At 50.3% G+C, this 13,350-nt stretch overlaps 1 protein-coding gene across 1 annotated transcript in view; it reads left to right on the forward strand.

Moving 5' to 3' along the window:
• Positions 1–13,350, forward strand: part of DNAH9 (dynein axonemal heavy chain 9) — a 263,946-nt gene that overhangs the window by 61,784 nt on the left and 188,812 nt on the right. Inside the window, exons 16-17 of the mRNA XM_066264311.1 lie at positions 4,084–4,280; positions 4,387–4,811. Coding sequence (XP_066120408.1) covers positions 4,084–4,280; positions 4,387–4,811 — 622 coding nt within the window. The remainder of the gene's footprint in view (positions 1–4,083; positions 4,281–4,386; positions 4,812–13,350) is intronic.

Genomic DNA, 13,350 nt, shown 5'->3' on the forward strand with positions numbered 1-13,350 from the left:
AGAGGCAGACCAAAGTCAGTGACCATACCCCACCCACACTGGCACACACAGACCCCGGGGCTGAGACCAGGCAGGTGGCCAGTGTTGGGTGTAGCTCCGATGGGCGAGCCCCCGTGGTCGGTGGTGGAGAGACTGAGGTCAAAGGCAAGGTGTTGCTTGCAGGGGGCAGGGCTGCTTCAGATCAATGCAATCCATGCACTGCGGCGGCCAAGACAGGGCACCAGCACAGTTAGCAAGGTGGTAGATCACTTTCCAGGGCCTGGGGACAAATAACCAGCGAGGCACGGACCCAGGCGCTGAACTGGAGAGCTGGCTCCTGGGGCCCCAGGCCGACCGCGCCCAGCTCAGTGCACGGACCACACCTCCTCTGAGGTGGAGGGCTGCGGTTCTGGCCTCTCGCCTCTCCTCACAGACGTGGGAAGGAGCCTCGGCCACACGGGAGCGCAGGCGGCACTCGAGAGATGGCCCCTAAACCTAGTGACCCCCTTTGGCCAGCAGCTCTCCTGACCTGAACACCTGCGGTGTCAGTGGCCCCCCTTGAGAGAGGAGAGAACGGGCCAAGAGGACAGAGAGAGGAGAGAGTCGTGTTCGTCCAAGGTCGCCCAAGTGACCTTTTCTCCATGGAAACCAGAGGAAAGGGGGACATTTTTCCTCATAATAGAAAATGGGTGGGGGCTAGGCTCAGCGAGGGCCTGAGCTGAGCGGTGACAGAGGAAGTTCAGAAGGCAAGGATGACGGATGACGGCGGAGGATCCTGCCGCGGGGAGCCCCCGGGAAGAGGAAGGCCATTGGGACTCTCTGCGGGGAGCCCCTGGGAAGAGGAAGGCCATTGGGACTCTCCGCGGGGAGCCCCCGGGAAGAGGAAGGCCATTGGGACTCTCCGCGGGGAGCCCCCGGGAAGAGGAAGGCCGCGGGGACTCTCTGCGGGGAGCCCCCGGGAAGAGGAAGGCCACGGGGGTCTCTGCGGGGAGCTCCCGGGAAGAGGAAGGCCGCGGGGACTCTCTGTGGGGAGCCCCCGGGAAGAGGAAGGCCACGGGGGTCTCTGTGGGGAGCCCCCGGGAAGAAGAAGGCCGCGGGGACTCTCTGTGGGGAGCCCCCGGGAAGAGGAAGGCCGCCGGGACTCTCCGCGGGGAGCCCCCGGGAAGAGGAAGGCCGCGGGGGTCTCTGCGGGGAGCCCCCGGGAAGAGGAAGGCCGCTGGGACTCTCTGCGGGGAGCCCCCGGGAAGAGGAAGGCCATTGGGACTCTCTGCGGGGAGCCCCCGGGAAGAGGAAGGCCGCCGGGACTCTCTGCGGGGAGCCCCCGGGAAGAGGAAGGCCATTGGGACTCTCTGCGGGGAGCCCCCTGGAAGAGGAAGGCCGCCGGGACTCTGCGGGGAGCCCCTGGGAAGAGGAAGGCCACGGGGGTCTCTCTGTGGGGAGCCCCCGGGAAGAGGAAGGCCGCCGGGACTCTGCGGGGAGCCCCCGGGAAGAGGAAGGCCGCCGGGACTCTGCGGGGAGCCCCCAGGAAGAGGAAGGCCGCCGGGACTCTCCGCGGGGAGCCCCCGGGAAGAGAAAGGCCACCGGGACTCTCTGCGGGGAGCCCCCGGGAAGAGGAAGGCCACCGGGACTCTCTGCGGGGGGGCCCCGGGAAGAGGAAGCCCCCCCCCCCGGACTCTCTGCGGGGAGCCCCAGGGAAGAGGAAGGCCGCGGGGGTCTCTCTGCGGGGAGCCCCGGGGAAGAGGAAGGCCGCAGGGACTCTCTGCGGGGAGCCCCGGGGAAGAGGAAGGCCGCAGGGACTCTCTGCGGGGAGCCCCGGGGAAGAGGAAGGCCGCCGGGACTCTCTGCGGGGAGCCCCGGGGAAGAGGAAGGCCGCAGGGACTCTCTGCGGGGAGCCCCGGGGAAGAGGAAGGCCACCAGGTCTCTCTGCGGGGAGCCCCGGGGAAGAGGAACGCCGCCAGGTCTCTCTGCGGGCCCCGGTGGACAGCTGCGTCTCTCTGGTCCACCTTACCATTTCTACCTGCTCGTGTGCGGTCAAGCAAACAGCATTCCCGTGCTTCAGCTGGGCTTCCCCGTCATTTCCAAAACCGAAATCCAGCAAACGTTCAGTTCTACCCGCTCAATCCAGAAATGTGTTCTGTTCCTTCATTCCAGAATGACTTACTCCCTCCAGGGTGTGGGACCACCAGGACCATCTGGTCTGTGTGGGGGTTTTGTTGGCATTGCATCTGCTATAGCGATTGGATTCTCCTGACAGCTTATGGGGCAGAAATCTCCTATGGTCAGAATATTCTTGAACGTCTTTTCAATCCTGGCAATGATATGCAACCTGTCTACGAAATGATAAGCATCTAATGCATGTAGGAATGCGGGATATATCATGAGTACATATGCAAAGCGTAATCTTAAAGCCTTCTTTTAAAAAACAAGAGCTGTTCTGCAATAGTAGAATGGTTGCTATGATACTCATAAGCTGGCATTCCCTTAAGTTCAAGAGATGCATTTTATGAGACACCCCTGAGCCCAATAATGCAAATTTATCATTCCTGAAGTTTTGAGGGCAGGGCCCTAGTTTTGCACATTTTTGAGGATCCCCATACTTATTTTAGTTAGGGAGAATGGCTAAGCTGTGGTAGCAAGACCAGATCGATAACGCAGCATAAGGAAATCCCGTGAGGAAATCCCATCACACACCTAACTGCCAGCCGGGAAATGCCAGGTGCACAGTGATGTCTGTTTCTGGAGGAGAGAACGATACATTTCAGTGAGCAGTCTCTGCCCCCCCCCCCCCCCCCCCCCGCAGTACCCAGCACACAGCTGTCTCCTAAATAGTTCCACAATCAGAAAGATACATGAAAGTGAGCAGTTATTGACAAAAGTTTAAGCGTTTACCGCCTACCTGGAACATCTTACTCCACACTGTATTTGATTTAAATTTAGCAAGGCAAGTTGTCTAGCAGGTTATCTAGGATCTTTTATTCACCAATATTGTTTTAAAAATAATTTATCTCTGTAGGACTACAGAATTAAAATAAGTTCTGGGGTTTGTTTTTGTTTTTGCTGTTGTTGTTTTGTTTTTGTCTTTTATTTTTTTTAAGTGAGAGGAGGGGAGATAGAGAAGCAGACTCCCACATGAACCTCCACCAGGATCCACCTGGCAACCCTCATCTGGAGCCAATTCTCAAATCACCCGAACTATCCTCAGAGCCTGGGGCCAACACTCAAACCAGTTGAGCCACTGGCTGTGGGAGGGGAAGAGGAAGAGAAGGGGGAGAGGAAGGGAGAGAGAAGCAGATGGTCGCTTCTCCTGTGTGCCCTGACCAGGGATCAAACCTGGGATGTCCACACAATGGGCTGATGCTCTATCCACTGAGCCAGCTGCCCAGGGCCAATAAGTTCTGTTTCTACAGACCAGAAGCAGGACAGACAGAATTGTAATGTCTCTTTGTTTTCATTGCCTGTACAACAATGGGCAAGCGCGCCCGGTTTCCTTAGTGGCTGCCAGTGATATTGCCTGGTTTGTGCCTAACAAGAAATCAGCTCCTTCCAAAAAATTGGTTTTGCAAAATGAACCTCTTCTCAGCCAGAGGCTCCATGGCCAGCCTCCCAGGAGGCGTTTGGGAGTGTAGGAAGGGGCGGACTTGAGCTGATGAGTCACTGGGATGTGCTCTCTGAAGACAAGGCGAGCAAATGTTCTGCAATGCCCTGGACAGCCATGCACAGGAATTGGCCTGTTCAAAATGTCAGTAGTTCCCCTGTTGATCAACTCTGGAAGACGGCTACCATCACCTCTTCTGGATGGTGGCAGATTTTACATTTCCATTTCTATACCCAGACAGCTCATCTATAGGGAAGAAAATCTCTGAGCACTTTCAAAACGGTAATTCTTTGCCCATTTGACCCATTTTCTTTCTTTCTTCCTTCCTTCCTTCCTTCCTTCCTTCCTTCCTTCCACCCTTTCTCCCTCCCTCCCTCCCTCCCTTCCTCCCTCCTTCCCTTCCTTTCTCTCTTTCTCTTTCTTCCTTTCCTCTCTCTTTCTCTCTCTCTCTTTCCTTCCTCCCTCCCTCTATCCCTCCCTCCCTCCCTTTCCTTCTCTTTGTTTCACAGAATGTAAGACAGGACTCAACCCAATATTTGAGGCACAGCTGAGTTTAGAAACCCCAGAATTGGTGTTCCGCCCCTCTCTGGAGTCGGGAGTGAAGGGTGGCCTCTATGACACGGTCAAGGGTCTCATCAGCAGCATCTTTAGAATACCGTCCTTGGTGCCTCGGCTTTCCTCACAGAACAGCTCTGCCCACTATCAGGTACGGCCTGGGCAACGCTCCCACCTCTGCCCTTGGCTGGGGTCCCCGCCGGGTGCTGGTGAACCCGCCGCCCCTGTCTTCCTCCGCCCGTGTCTTCCTCCGCCAGGCTGACGTGGAGGGCATGGCTGATCTGGCAAGGATGCGGGCCGTGCTCCTGGAGAGAGTTCAGAGCACGCTGGCCCTCGGCCGCAGCTACCGGGACGCCTTCCGCCGATACTCCCACCTCTACGTGGAGGACCGGAAGGAGGCTTTGGGTCAGTTTCTCCTGTACGGACGTGTGCTCTCACCCGAGGAGCTCGAGGCCCAGGCGGAAGACGACATCCCAGAGAACCCGCCCCCCCTCCATCAGTTCAAAGCACAGATTGACGCCTATGAGAAGCTCTACCAAGAGGTGTGCCGGCTGGAGCCCACCAAGGTGCTGGACAGCTGGCTGAGGGTCGACGTGCGGCCCTTGAAAGCCTCTCTGATGAATGTAATTAAGAAGTGGAGCCTCATGTTCAAACAGCATCTGGTTGACTACGTCACTTACAGGTAATAGGGTTGTTTCAGCTTTCTCCCAGCCCCCCAGGCTGTCAGGAACACCATGTTTCCAACAGTCTGCATGTTTTTGCCCATCAGTTCATTGGTTACATGAATTAACCCAGCTCACTGGAGCCTGACCAGGTGGTGGTGCAGTGGATAGAGCATCAGACTGGGATGCAGAGGACCCAGGTTCAAAACCCTGAGGTCACCAACTTGAGCATAGGCTCATCTGGCTTGAGCACGGGCTCACCAGCTTGCGTGTGGGGTTATTGGCTTGAGCGTGGGATCATAGACATGACCCTAAGGTCGCTGGCTTGAGACCAAAGGTCACTGACTTGAGCCCAAGGTTGCTGGCTTGAACTCAAGGTTGCTGACTTGAGCAAGGGGTTACTCGGTCTGCTGTAGCCCCCAGTCAAGGCACATATGAGACAGCAATCAATGAACAACTAAGGTGCTGCAACAAAGAATTGATGCTTCTCATCTCTCTCCCTTTCTGTCTGTCTTTCCCTATCTGTCCCTCTCTCTGACTCTCTCTCTCTGTCTCTGACACACACACACACACACACACACACACACACAAGACAGCTCGTTGGAGGTTCTGGGATTTTGGAAACCAGTGGTAACTTTCGTCCTGCTCTTTCCTTTGTTCACCACCATGGTGCCTCATTTTGTACATTTTTCGTCTGGCACCGGGGTTTGCAAGGCACTCATAAGTGGTAAATCATGCAGTATGGTGTCACAGGTCCAGCCTCCCTCCGCACCTCCAGCTGTGACATCTCTTTGAGCCTGAGAGGCGGAGGGCGTCAGATGGGCCTCTTAGGTCTTCCTTCTTCCTCTGAGTCCGTGGTTCAGGTTGTCCACGTGGTCCAGCTGTGCAGTGTGGAGGTCCGACGTCGCCACACTCCGGACGTCCGTCTGTGCCGCTCCAGCCTGGCGACAGATGGGCTCTGACGCTCTGCCTATTCCGCCACGGGCCTAGACCACTCAGCCGGCACCAGGCTCTCTGGACCAGAGCGTCATCCTCCAGCTAAATAATCGGACGGAACAGCAGTCTGCCGGTCACGTCCCCTCAGCCCTGTCCCCGCAGACCCAACACAGTCAGAGGCTCAGCTCCTGCCCCCTCCCCACAGAATCCTGGGGGGTGCCACAGCCCCCCCATGTACCAGTCAGCCTTTGGTGCCAGCTGGTGCCCTTGGCAGCGGGCCTGGCCCCGCCCCAAGCCTGGTGCTCTGCGTGCTCACTTCCTGCCCAGTGACCCAGAAGGGAACCCGCCACCTCGAAGATGTGTCCTCTGCAGACACTTCGGGGACTTTGCCGGGCTGACGCGCCACCACCAGGGAGCTGCAGGGAGGCCGTGCGGGTCGTTTCCAACAGGGCTTCCAGGTGCAGCCCGCACACACACTGCAATTGGTACTAGGATTTTAGTAGGTGCCATGAAAAATAAATAACACACACTGTGTGGCCTAAACAAGAGAAATTTATTTCTCACAGTTTTGGAGGCTTAGGAAGTCCACGATCAATATGTCAGCTTATAATGATTCCTGCTGTGAGCTATCTTTCTGGCTCGCAGTCAGCTGCCTTCTCATTGTATCCTCACACGGCCTTTCCTCAGTGCAGAGAGCGAGAGGGAGGGAGAGGGAGAGAGAGGAGAGAGGAGAGGGGAGAGGACAGAGAGGAGAAAGATCGAGAGGAGAGAGACACCTTCCTCTTTCTCTAAGGTCACTAATTCTTTTCTGAGGGCCCCATCCACCCTCCGGGCTTCATCTAACCCTAATTAGCTCCCAAAGGGCCACTTCCAAATAGCATCCCATTGAAGGCCAGGGCTTCAACGTGGGATTTGCGGGGGTGCAAGCATTCAGGCCAGAATGTCATCCAAACTTTCACTCCCACTCAGCTGTGTGCCCTGATCTGACTCAGCCTCACGCTTGCCCTCGCCCTCGCCAAGCCTTGCCCTGCACCCTTCCTCTGGACCTCGGGCTCTTTCACCCACTAGTGTGCACTGTTTTCCTCACTTCTCGTGCCTTCTCTGTGCTGTGACGGACACCCAGCCCTCTCCTGAGGTCACTGCTGCCCTTGCCGCCCTCTCGAGTAGGGGCTGGTTTTCCGCCTGTGCCCTTCCAACCGCTGGGTCTGGAGGTCGGCAAGGTGTTCTTGCTCTTCCATGCTTCTACCAGACCATTTCACCATCGTCTCTTCTTTCAACACCCCCAGCTCCAGGGAGCAAATTCTAGCAGAGCATACCGGCTGCCACGTGTCCTCTGGCGGGCCCTCTCTCCCACAGCGCGGGTCATCCTCTGGCTCAGTCACCTCAGTGACCTGACATCGCACACAGCCGCCATCCCACCTTCCTCTCACTTTGTTGCCCTCTCTCTCTGTCTCTCTCTCTCTCCCTCCCTCCCTCCAATACCCTCTCCCGCCACCATACCTCTGCTCCCCGGTTTTATCTTGCTCTCTTGGAGGGGAAGAGGGGAAGATGTGGAAGGAATCATTCCCCGGTTTTATCTTGCTCTCTTGGAGGGGAAGAGGGGAAGATGTGGAAGGAATCATTCCCCGGTTTTATCTTGCTCTCTTGGAGGGGAAGAGGGGAAGATGTGGAAGGAATCATTCCCCGGTTTTATCTTGCTCTCTTGGAGGGGAAGAGGGGAAGATGTGGAAGGAATCATTCCCCGGTTTTATCTTGCTCTCTTGGAGGGGAAGAGGGGAAGGTGTGGAAGGAATCATTCCCCCGTCAAACGCTCAGGTTTGAGCAGCCCCCCATCCACCGCCACCCGGTCCCCTTCCAGCGCACTTCATTGGCAACGTTGTCAAGTCCTTTGTCAGATCAGGGTTTCCCACCCGCTGGCCCGGGTGCGTTCTCAGAGTTGATGGTGCTTGCTCACGGCTACCGTTCCCACGGTGTCAGACCCTGTCTAAACCCAGTGCTCCACACCTGCCGCTGACCAGTTCACTCTTGATGAAGGAAAAAACAAACAAACCATCCTTCTGCAAAATCCCAAGGATAAACAAAATTCCAATAGACCCTGCACATTTTCTAGACGCTTCCCAACTCTGTCCTGCACTTGCTGTTCCTCCTCCTCTTTAACCCCCAGAGACCCCTCTGCCCTCAGAGCCTCTCTGCCTCCCATTCACGGGAACATCAGAAGCAGAGCCAGCAGAACTGAGTCCCCTTCCCACCCCCGAATTTACCGTCCTACTGGCATTGTCAGCCATGCATTTCAGCCGCCTCAACTGTCTCAGTGGTGACTGGCCCTGCTTTTCTAAGTCCCGCCTGTGTCCTCTCAGCTACTCAGGGACGCACCTCCTCAAATACTCCCCATCAATTCTCAACCGGATGCCAACATACTGTCCTAGGTGCCATCTTTTTAAAAAAGAAAGAACGAACATGGCCCCACAGATCCTTCTGGCTGTGAGTTCTCTTACACACGTCATGGTGTCCATAGGTGAACATTCCTCTAGAGCAGGTGTAGTCAACCTTTTTATTTTTTATTTTTATTTTTTGTATTTTTCTGAAGCTGGAAATGGGGAAGCAGTCAGACAGACTCCCGCATGCGCCCGACAGGGATCCACCCGGCACGCCCACCAGGGGGCGATGCTCTGCCCATCCAAGGCGTTGCTCTATTGTGACGAGAGCCACTCTAGCACCTGAGGTGGAGGCCACAGAGCCATCCCCAGCACCCCGGCCATCTTCACTCCAATGGAGCCCCAGCTGTGGGAGGGGAAGATAGAGACAGAGAGGAAGGAGGGGGGGAGGGGGGGAGAAGCAGATGGGCGCTTCTCCTGTGTGCCCTGGCTGGGAATCGAACCCGGGACTTTCGCACGCCAGGCCAACACTCTACCACTGAGCCAACCGGCCAGGGCCTCAACTTTTTTATAAAAATTGCCCACTTTTGCAATGCTGGTCAACCTGGTCCCTCCTGCCCACTAGTGGATGTTCCAGCTTTCATGGTGGGCAGTAGAGTGTGTATATATGAGGATGGAATTACTGAGTCACAGAGAATGCATGTAGCGCCAGCTCTCTCCAAGGTAGAGCAGCCAGTTGTGAAAACTCCTGTAGCCCCATACTCACAACACCTCTAGATATTGACAGACTCTTTAATGATGGCCATTTATTTTTTTAGTGGTATCTTATTATGGTCAATATTTTGCATTATTCTGATTATGAATAATGTGGCTCCTCTTTTAATGCTTTGAGTGAATCATTCTATTTCTTCATCTGCGCCTATTTATAGCCCTTGCCCATTTTTCCATTGGACTTTACTTTTTTCCTCTTTGATATTTAGACATCACTTGCTCACTTTCTCTCTAATTGCTTGCTCACTGTGTGGACTGCAGGTGTGGCCTCCCGTGGGGTGGCTTGTCTTTCCGCTGCCTTTCCTCCCTGTAGTTGGATGAGCGGTTCTTCATTTTAATGTCTCCAAGTGTGTCCATCTTTTCCTGCATGTTTTCCTTCATGTTATTCTCTTTTTTTTTTTTTTTTTCCATTTTTTTTTCTGAAGCTGGAAACAGGGAGAGACAGTCAGACAGACTCCCGCATGCGCCCGACCGGGATCCACCCGGCACGCCCACCATGGGGCGACACTCTGCCCACCAGGGGGCGATGCTCGGCCCATCCTGGGCGTCGCCATGTTGCGACCAGAGCCACTCTAGCGCCTGAGGCAGAGGCCACAGAGCCATCCCCGGCGCCCGGGCCATCTTTGCTCCAATGGAGCCTTGGCTGCGGGAGGGGAAGAGAGAGACAGAGAGGAAAGTGCGGCGGAGGGGTGGAGAAGCAAATGGGCGCTTCTCCTGTGTGCCCTGGCCGGGAATCGAACCCGGGTCCTCCGCACGCTAGGCTGACGCTCTACCGCTGAGCCAACCGGCCAGGGCCATGTTATTCTCTTTATCCTCGTTAAATAAATCTTTTCTTGGCCAGAGGTCCTAACGATACTCTCCTATATTCTCTCCTAAAAGTTTTATGATTTTGTCTTTTCCACTAATGTAGCTCCTTGTCTGTTGCTCCATTTAACATGACACAGTTCTAATTACTATAGCTTTTTTTTTAGTAATTATTATAGCTTTGTAATAAATTCTTTTTTTTTTTTTTTTTTTTTTTTTTTGCATTTTTTCCGAAGCTGGAAACAGGGAGGCAGCAGACAGACTCCAGCATGTGCCCGACCGGGATCCACCCGGCACGCCCACCAGGGGGCAATGCTCTGCCCATCTGGGGCTTCGCTCTGTTGCAACCAGAGCCATTCTAGCGCCTGAGGCAGAGGCCAAGGAGCCATCCCCAGCGCCCGGGCCATCTTTTGCTCCAATGGAGCCTTGGCTGCGGGAGGGGAAGAGAGAGACAGAGAGGAAGGAGGGGGGGGAGGGGTGGAGAAGCAGATGGGCGCTTCTCCTGTGTGCCCTGGCCGGGAATCGAACCCGGGACTTGCGCATGCCAGGCCGACGCTCTACCACTGAGCCAACCGGCCAGGGCCTGTAATAAATTCTGATATTGGGCAGCACACATACCCGTCTTAATTCATTTTTATTAAGAATGTCTCAACCTTTACTCTTTTACATAAATTTTAAAATCAATTTGTAAAGAAAAAATTTATAGGGATTTTGATTATACTGGCAGTGATGACAGATTAATTTCAGAATTGTCATTTTTACAGTATTGAGTATTTCTGTGCAAGAGGATGTTCTCTCTCCATTTATCAATGTCTTTTTTACATGTCTTTCCAGGAAATTTTCTAATCATTACCTTTAAAATATTTTCATGTCTTTGCCAAGATTTATTCCTGATATTTTATTGTTTTTGATTTCTAGTATATCTACTATTTTAAAATCAGATTGTCTACGGCAATGGAATCAATTTTTTTGTATGTTGATTTTGTATCAAACAACTTTGCCAAATGTACTAATTAAGTCTCATGGTTGACCTGTGTACTTGTTTGGGTTGGCTTCTATATTTAGTCATCATCTGTAAATTATCATAGTTTTATAGCTTCCTTCTCCATCTTTTTTAAAATACAATTTAATCTCTATTTATTATCTGACCACAGTGGCAAGGACTTCCAGTCCCCTACTGCGTAAGTAGTGATGACAGGTGTCCTCACTTCAGCCCTGATCTTGAGAGGAACACTTCCAACATCTCGCCTCTGAGTATAATACTTGCTGTGAGTTTTTGCGGATTCTCTTTATCTGGTGAAAGAAGTTCCCTTCTATGATTAATTTGTTGAGAGAATTTAGCATAAATAGATACAACATTTTGTCAAGTACTTTTTCCTAATTTCATTAAGGTACTTACGGTTTTTCCCCTCAAAATATTCAAGTGCTGAACATATAATTTGCTGTCTAACATTAAACCAACCTAGCATTGCTGAGAGCAGCCCAACACAATGTATTGTCATGTTCCAGTATAGCCATTGGTTGATTCTGTTTGGACATTTTGTTTAGCATTGATGTGTCCACGTTTGCAATCAAGATTGGCCTTCAGTTGTTCCTTTCTTAGACTTTTTTCTGATCTGAATCTGTGGTTGAGCTAGCTTCATAAGATTAGTGAGGAAGTAAGGTTGGGAGTCTCTGACCCTTAAAGGTTTGTTTTGTATCTCCTATTGAGTTATCTAAGCTTAGTATTTCCTTGATAGCAAGATTTTTACCCATAATTTCTCTAACAGTTATAGGGATATTAAGGGATACCAAGGAATATAGTAAGTCATATTTGTCTAAAAATGTATACTTTTCACGTAAATCTTAAAACATTTGCATAAAATGTGTAATATTCTCTTACCTACTTAATTGATACAGAACCTATGGTTTTGTCCCCCTTCTTGTTTCTACTCAATTTCATTGGTGCTTTCTGGCTTCTTTTCTTGATTAATCTTGCCACAGATTTACAAAGAACCAACTTAGGAACCCATGGGTTCTCTTCATTATAATTTGATTTTGATTTCAATAATTGATTCTTGTATGTTTATTATTTTCCTCTATTCGGGGGGTTTATTTCCTGTTCCTTAAGCTGACTTAGATGAATGCTTTGTTTAGTAATGTTATACTCTCTTTTTTGAATGTAACACTTATAAATTCCATTCTCAATACAATTTTACTGATCTGTTGCAACATAATACACATTTTTATTAAAAATTAGTTCTAGAATTTTTAATATCCATTACAATGAATTTATATATTTTTTGCTTTCAATATATTTGTATATTTCAGAGCATGGCATTCTTCTAGTTACATTTCCCTTACTAACTTCTAAGTCTCACTGTCGTCAGAGACTTTAACATATGTAATAACGAGCTTCTGAATTTTCTTGAAGCTTGCTTCATACATGACAATATAGTCAGTTTTTATTAGTGTTCTGTGCTCTTATTTGAAAATAATGTGTATTTTATAACTGCTGGGTGTTATGTTCTATACACGCTTATTTGATCAAACTTCTTGTCTTATTTAAATCCACTTATATAACTGCCTTTTTTTTTTTTTTTTGGTCTGCTTAATTTGTCAATTACAGAGATGATTGTGTTAAAAATCTTCTACATTGAGAATAGATTGTGAATTTCTCCTTGCAACTCTGTCACTTTTTTCATACATTATAAGGTTGTGTTATATGAGCGTGCAGAGGCTGACCTTTTATATCTTCCTGGCAAATTGAAACTTTTTAGTGACACATTAAAGGTCTTTATCACCAGCTAGATTTCTTGTAGTGAAGTCTTTTCTGTCTTGTATGAGTGTAACTAAACCCATTTCCTTTGCATGGTATTTTCCTGGTGCCTCTTGTTTTATTCTTCGGCTTTCAATCTCTCTGTGTGCCTTTCTAGAAGGAGAGATTTTTATAATTGGCATGGCATTGAATGTTTTATCTAACTTACTCTTTCTCTTGTAACTGGAGGGTTTGGAGTATTAACATCTGTTCTGCTATATTTGGATTAATTTTTTGCCATTTTACTATATACTTTCTATTTGTTCCTTTTTGTCCTTTTCTTTACCCTTTCATGCCTGTTTTAGGGTTGAATGTGTGTGTGTGTGTGTGTGTGTTTAAATGTTTTATTTTTTTTAATCTTATTCCATTTTTCCCCTTCTGCTAATTTGAATGTACTATCTAGGTCTACTGATCTAATGGATAACATGTTTTATTTTAACAAACATCTTTGAAAGGAATAAATCTATCAGTATTGTTACTCCCCTCACCACCGGTACAAAGACTTTAGAATAGCATGACCTCAACCCTTCATCCATCAAATTATATTCTATCATTCCCAGCAATTTTAATTGTTCTCTATTATTTATTTAAACTTCACAAATTATACTTTCTTTTTCTGCCCTTAAGAAGGTTTATTTAAATTTACCCACCTATTTACTGATACCTTTCCCTTTTACATCTTTCTGCATTACAGCCCTGCTACCTGAGCTCTGTCACTAAGAGTTCCTTTAACGCTCTATCTGTGGAACTCTCTTATTCTGTCTGAAAATGCCTGTGTTTTGCCCAAGTTATTGATAGAAATAAAGTGGTTTTGTGGAAGAGAGAATTCCAGGATAACTGGTATTGACTGAGTCTCCTGACAGTGTCCCACCGTGT

Source organism: Saccopteryx bilineata, chromosome 2 (assembly GCF_036850765.1).
Source record: "Saccopteryx bilineata isolate mSacBil1 chromosome 2, mSacBil1_pri_phased_curated, whole genome shotgun sequence".
In the NCBI taxonomy this organism is placed as follows: Eukaryota; Metazoa; Chordata; class Mammalia; order Chiroptera; family Emballonuridae; genus Saccopteryx; species Saccopteryx bilineata.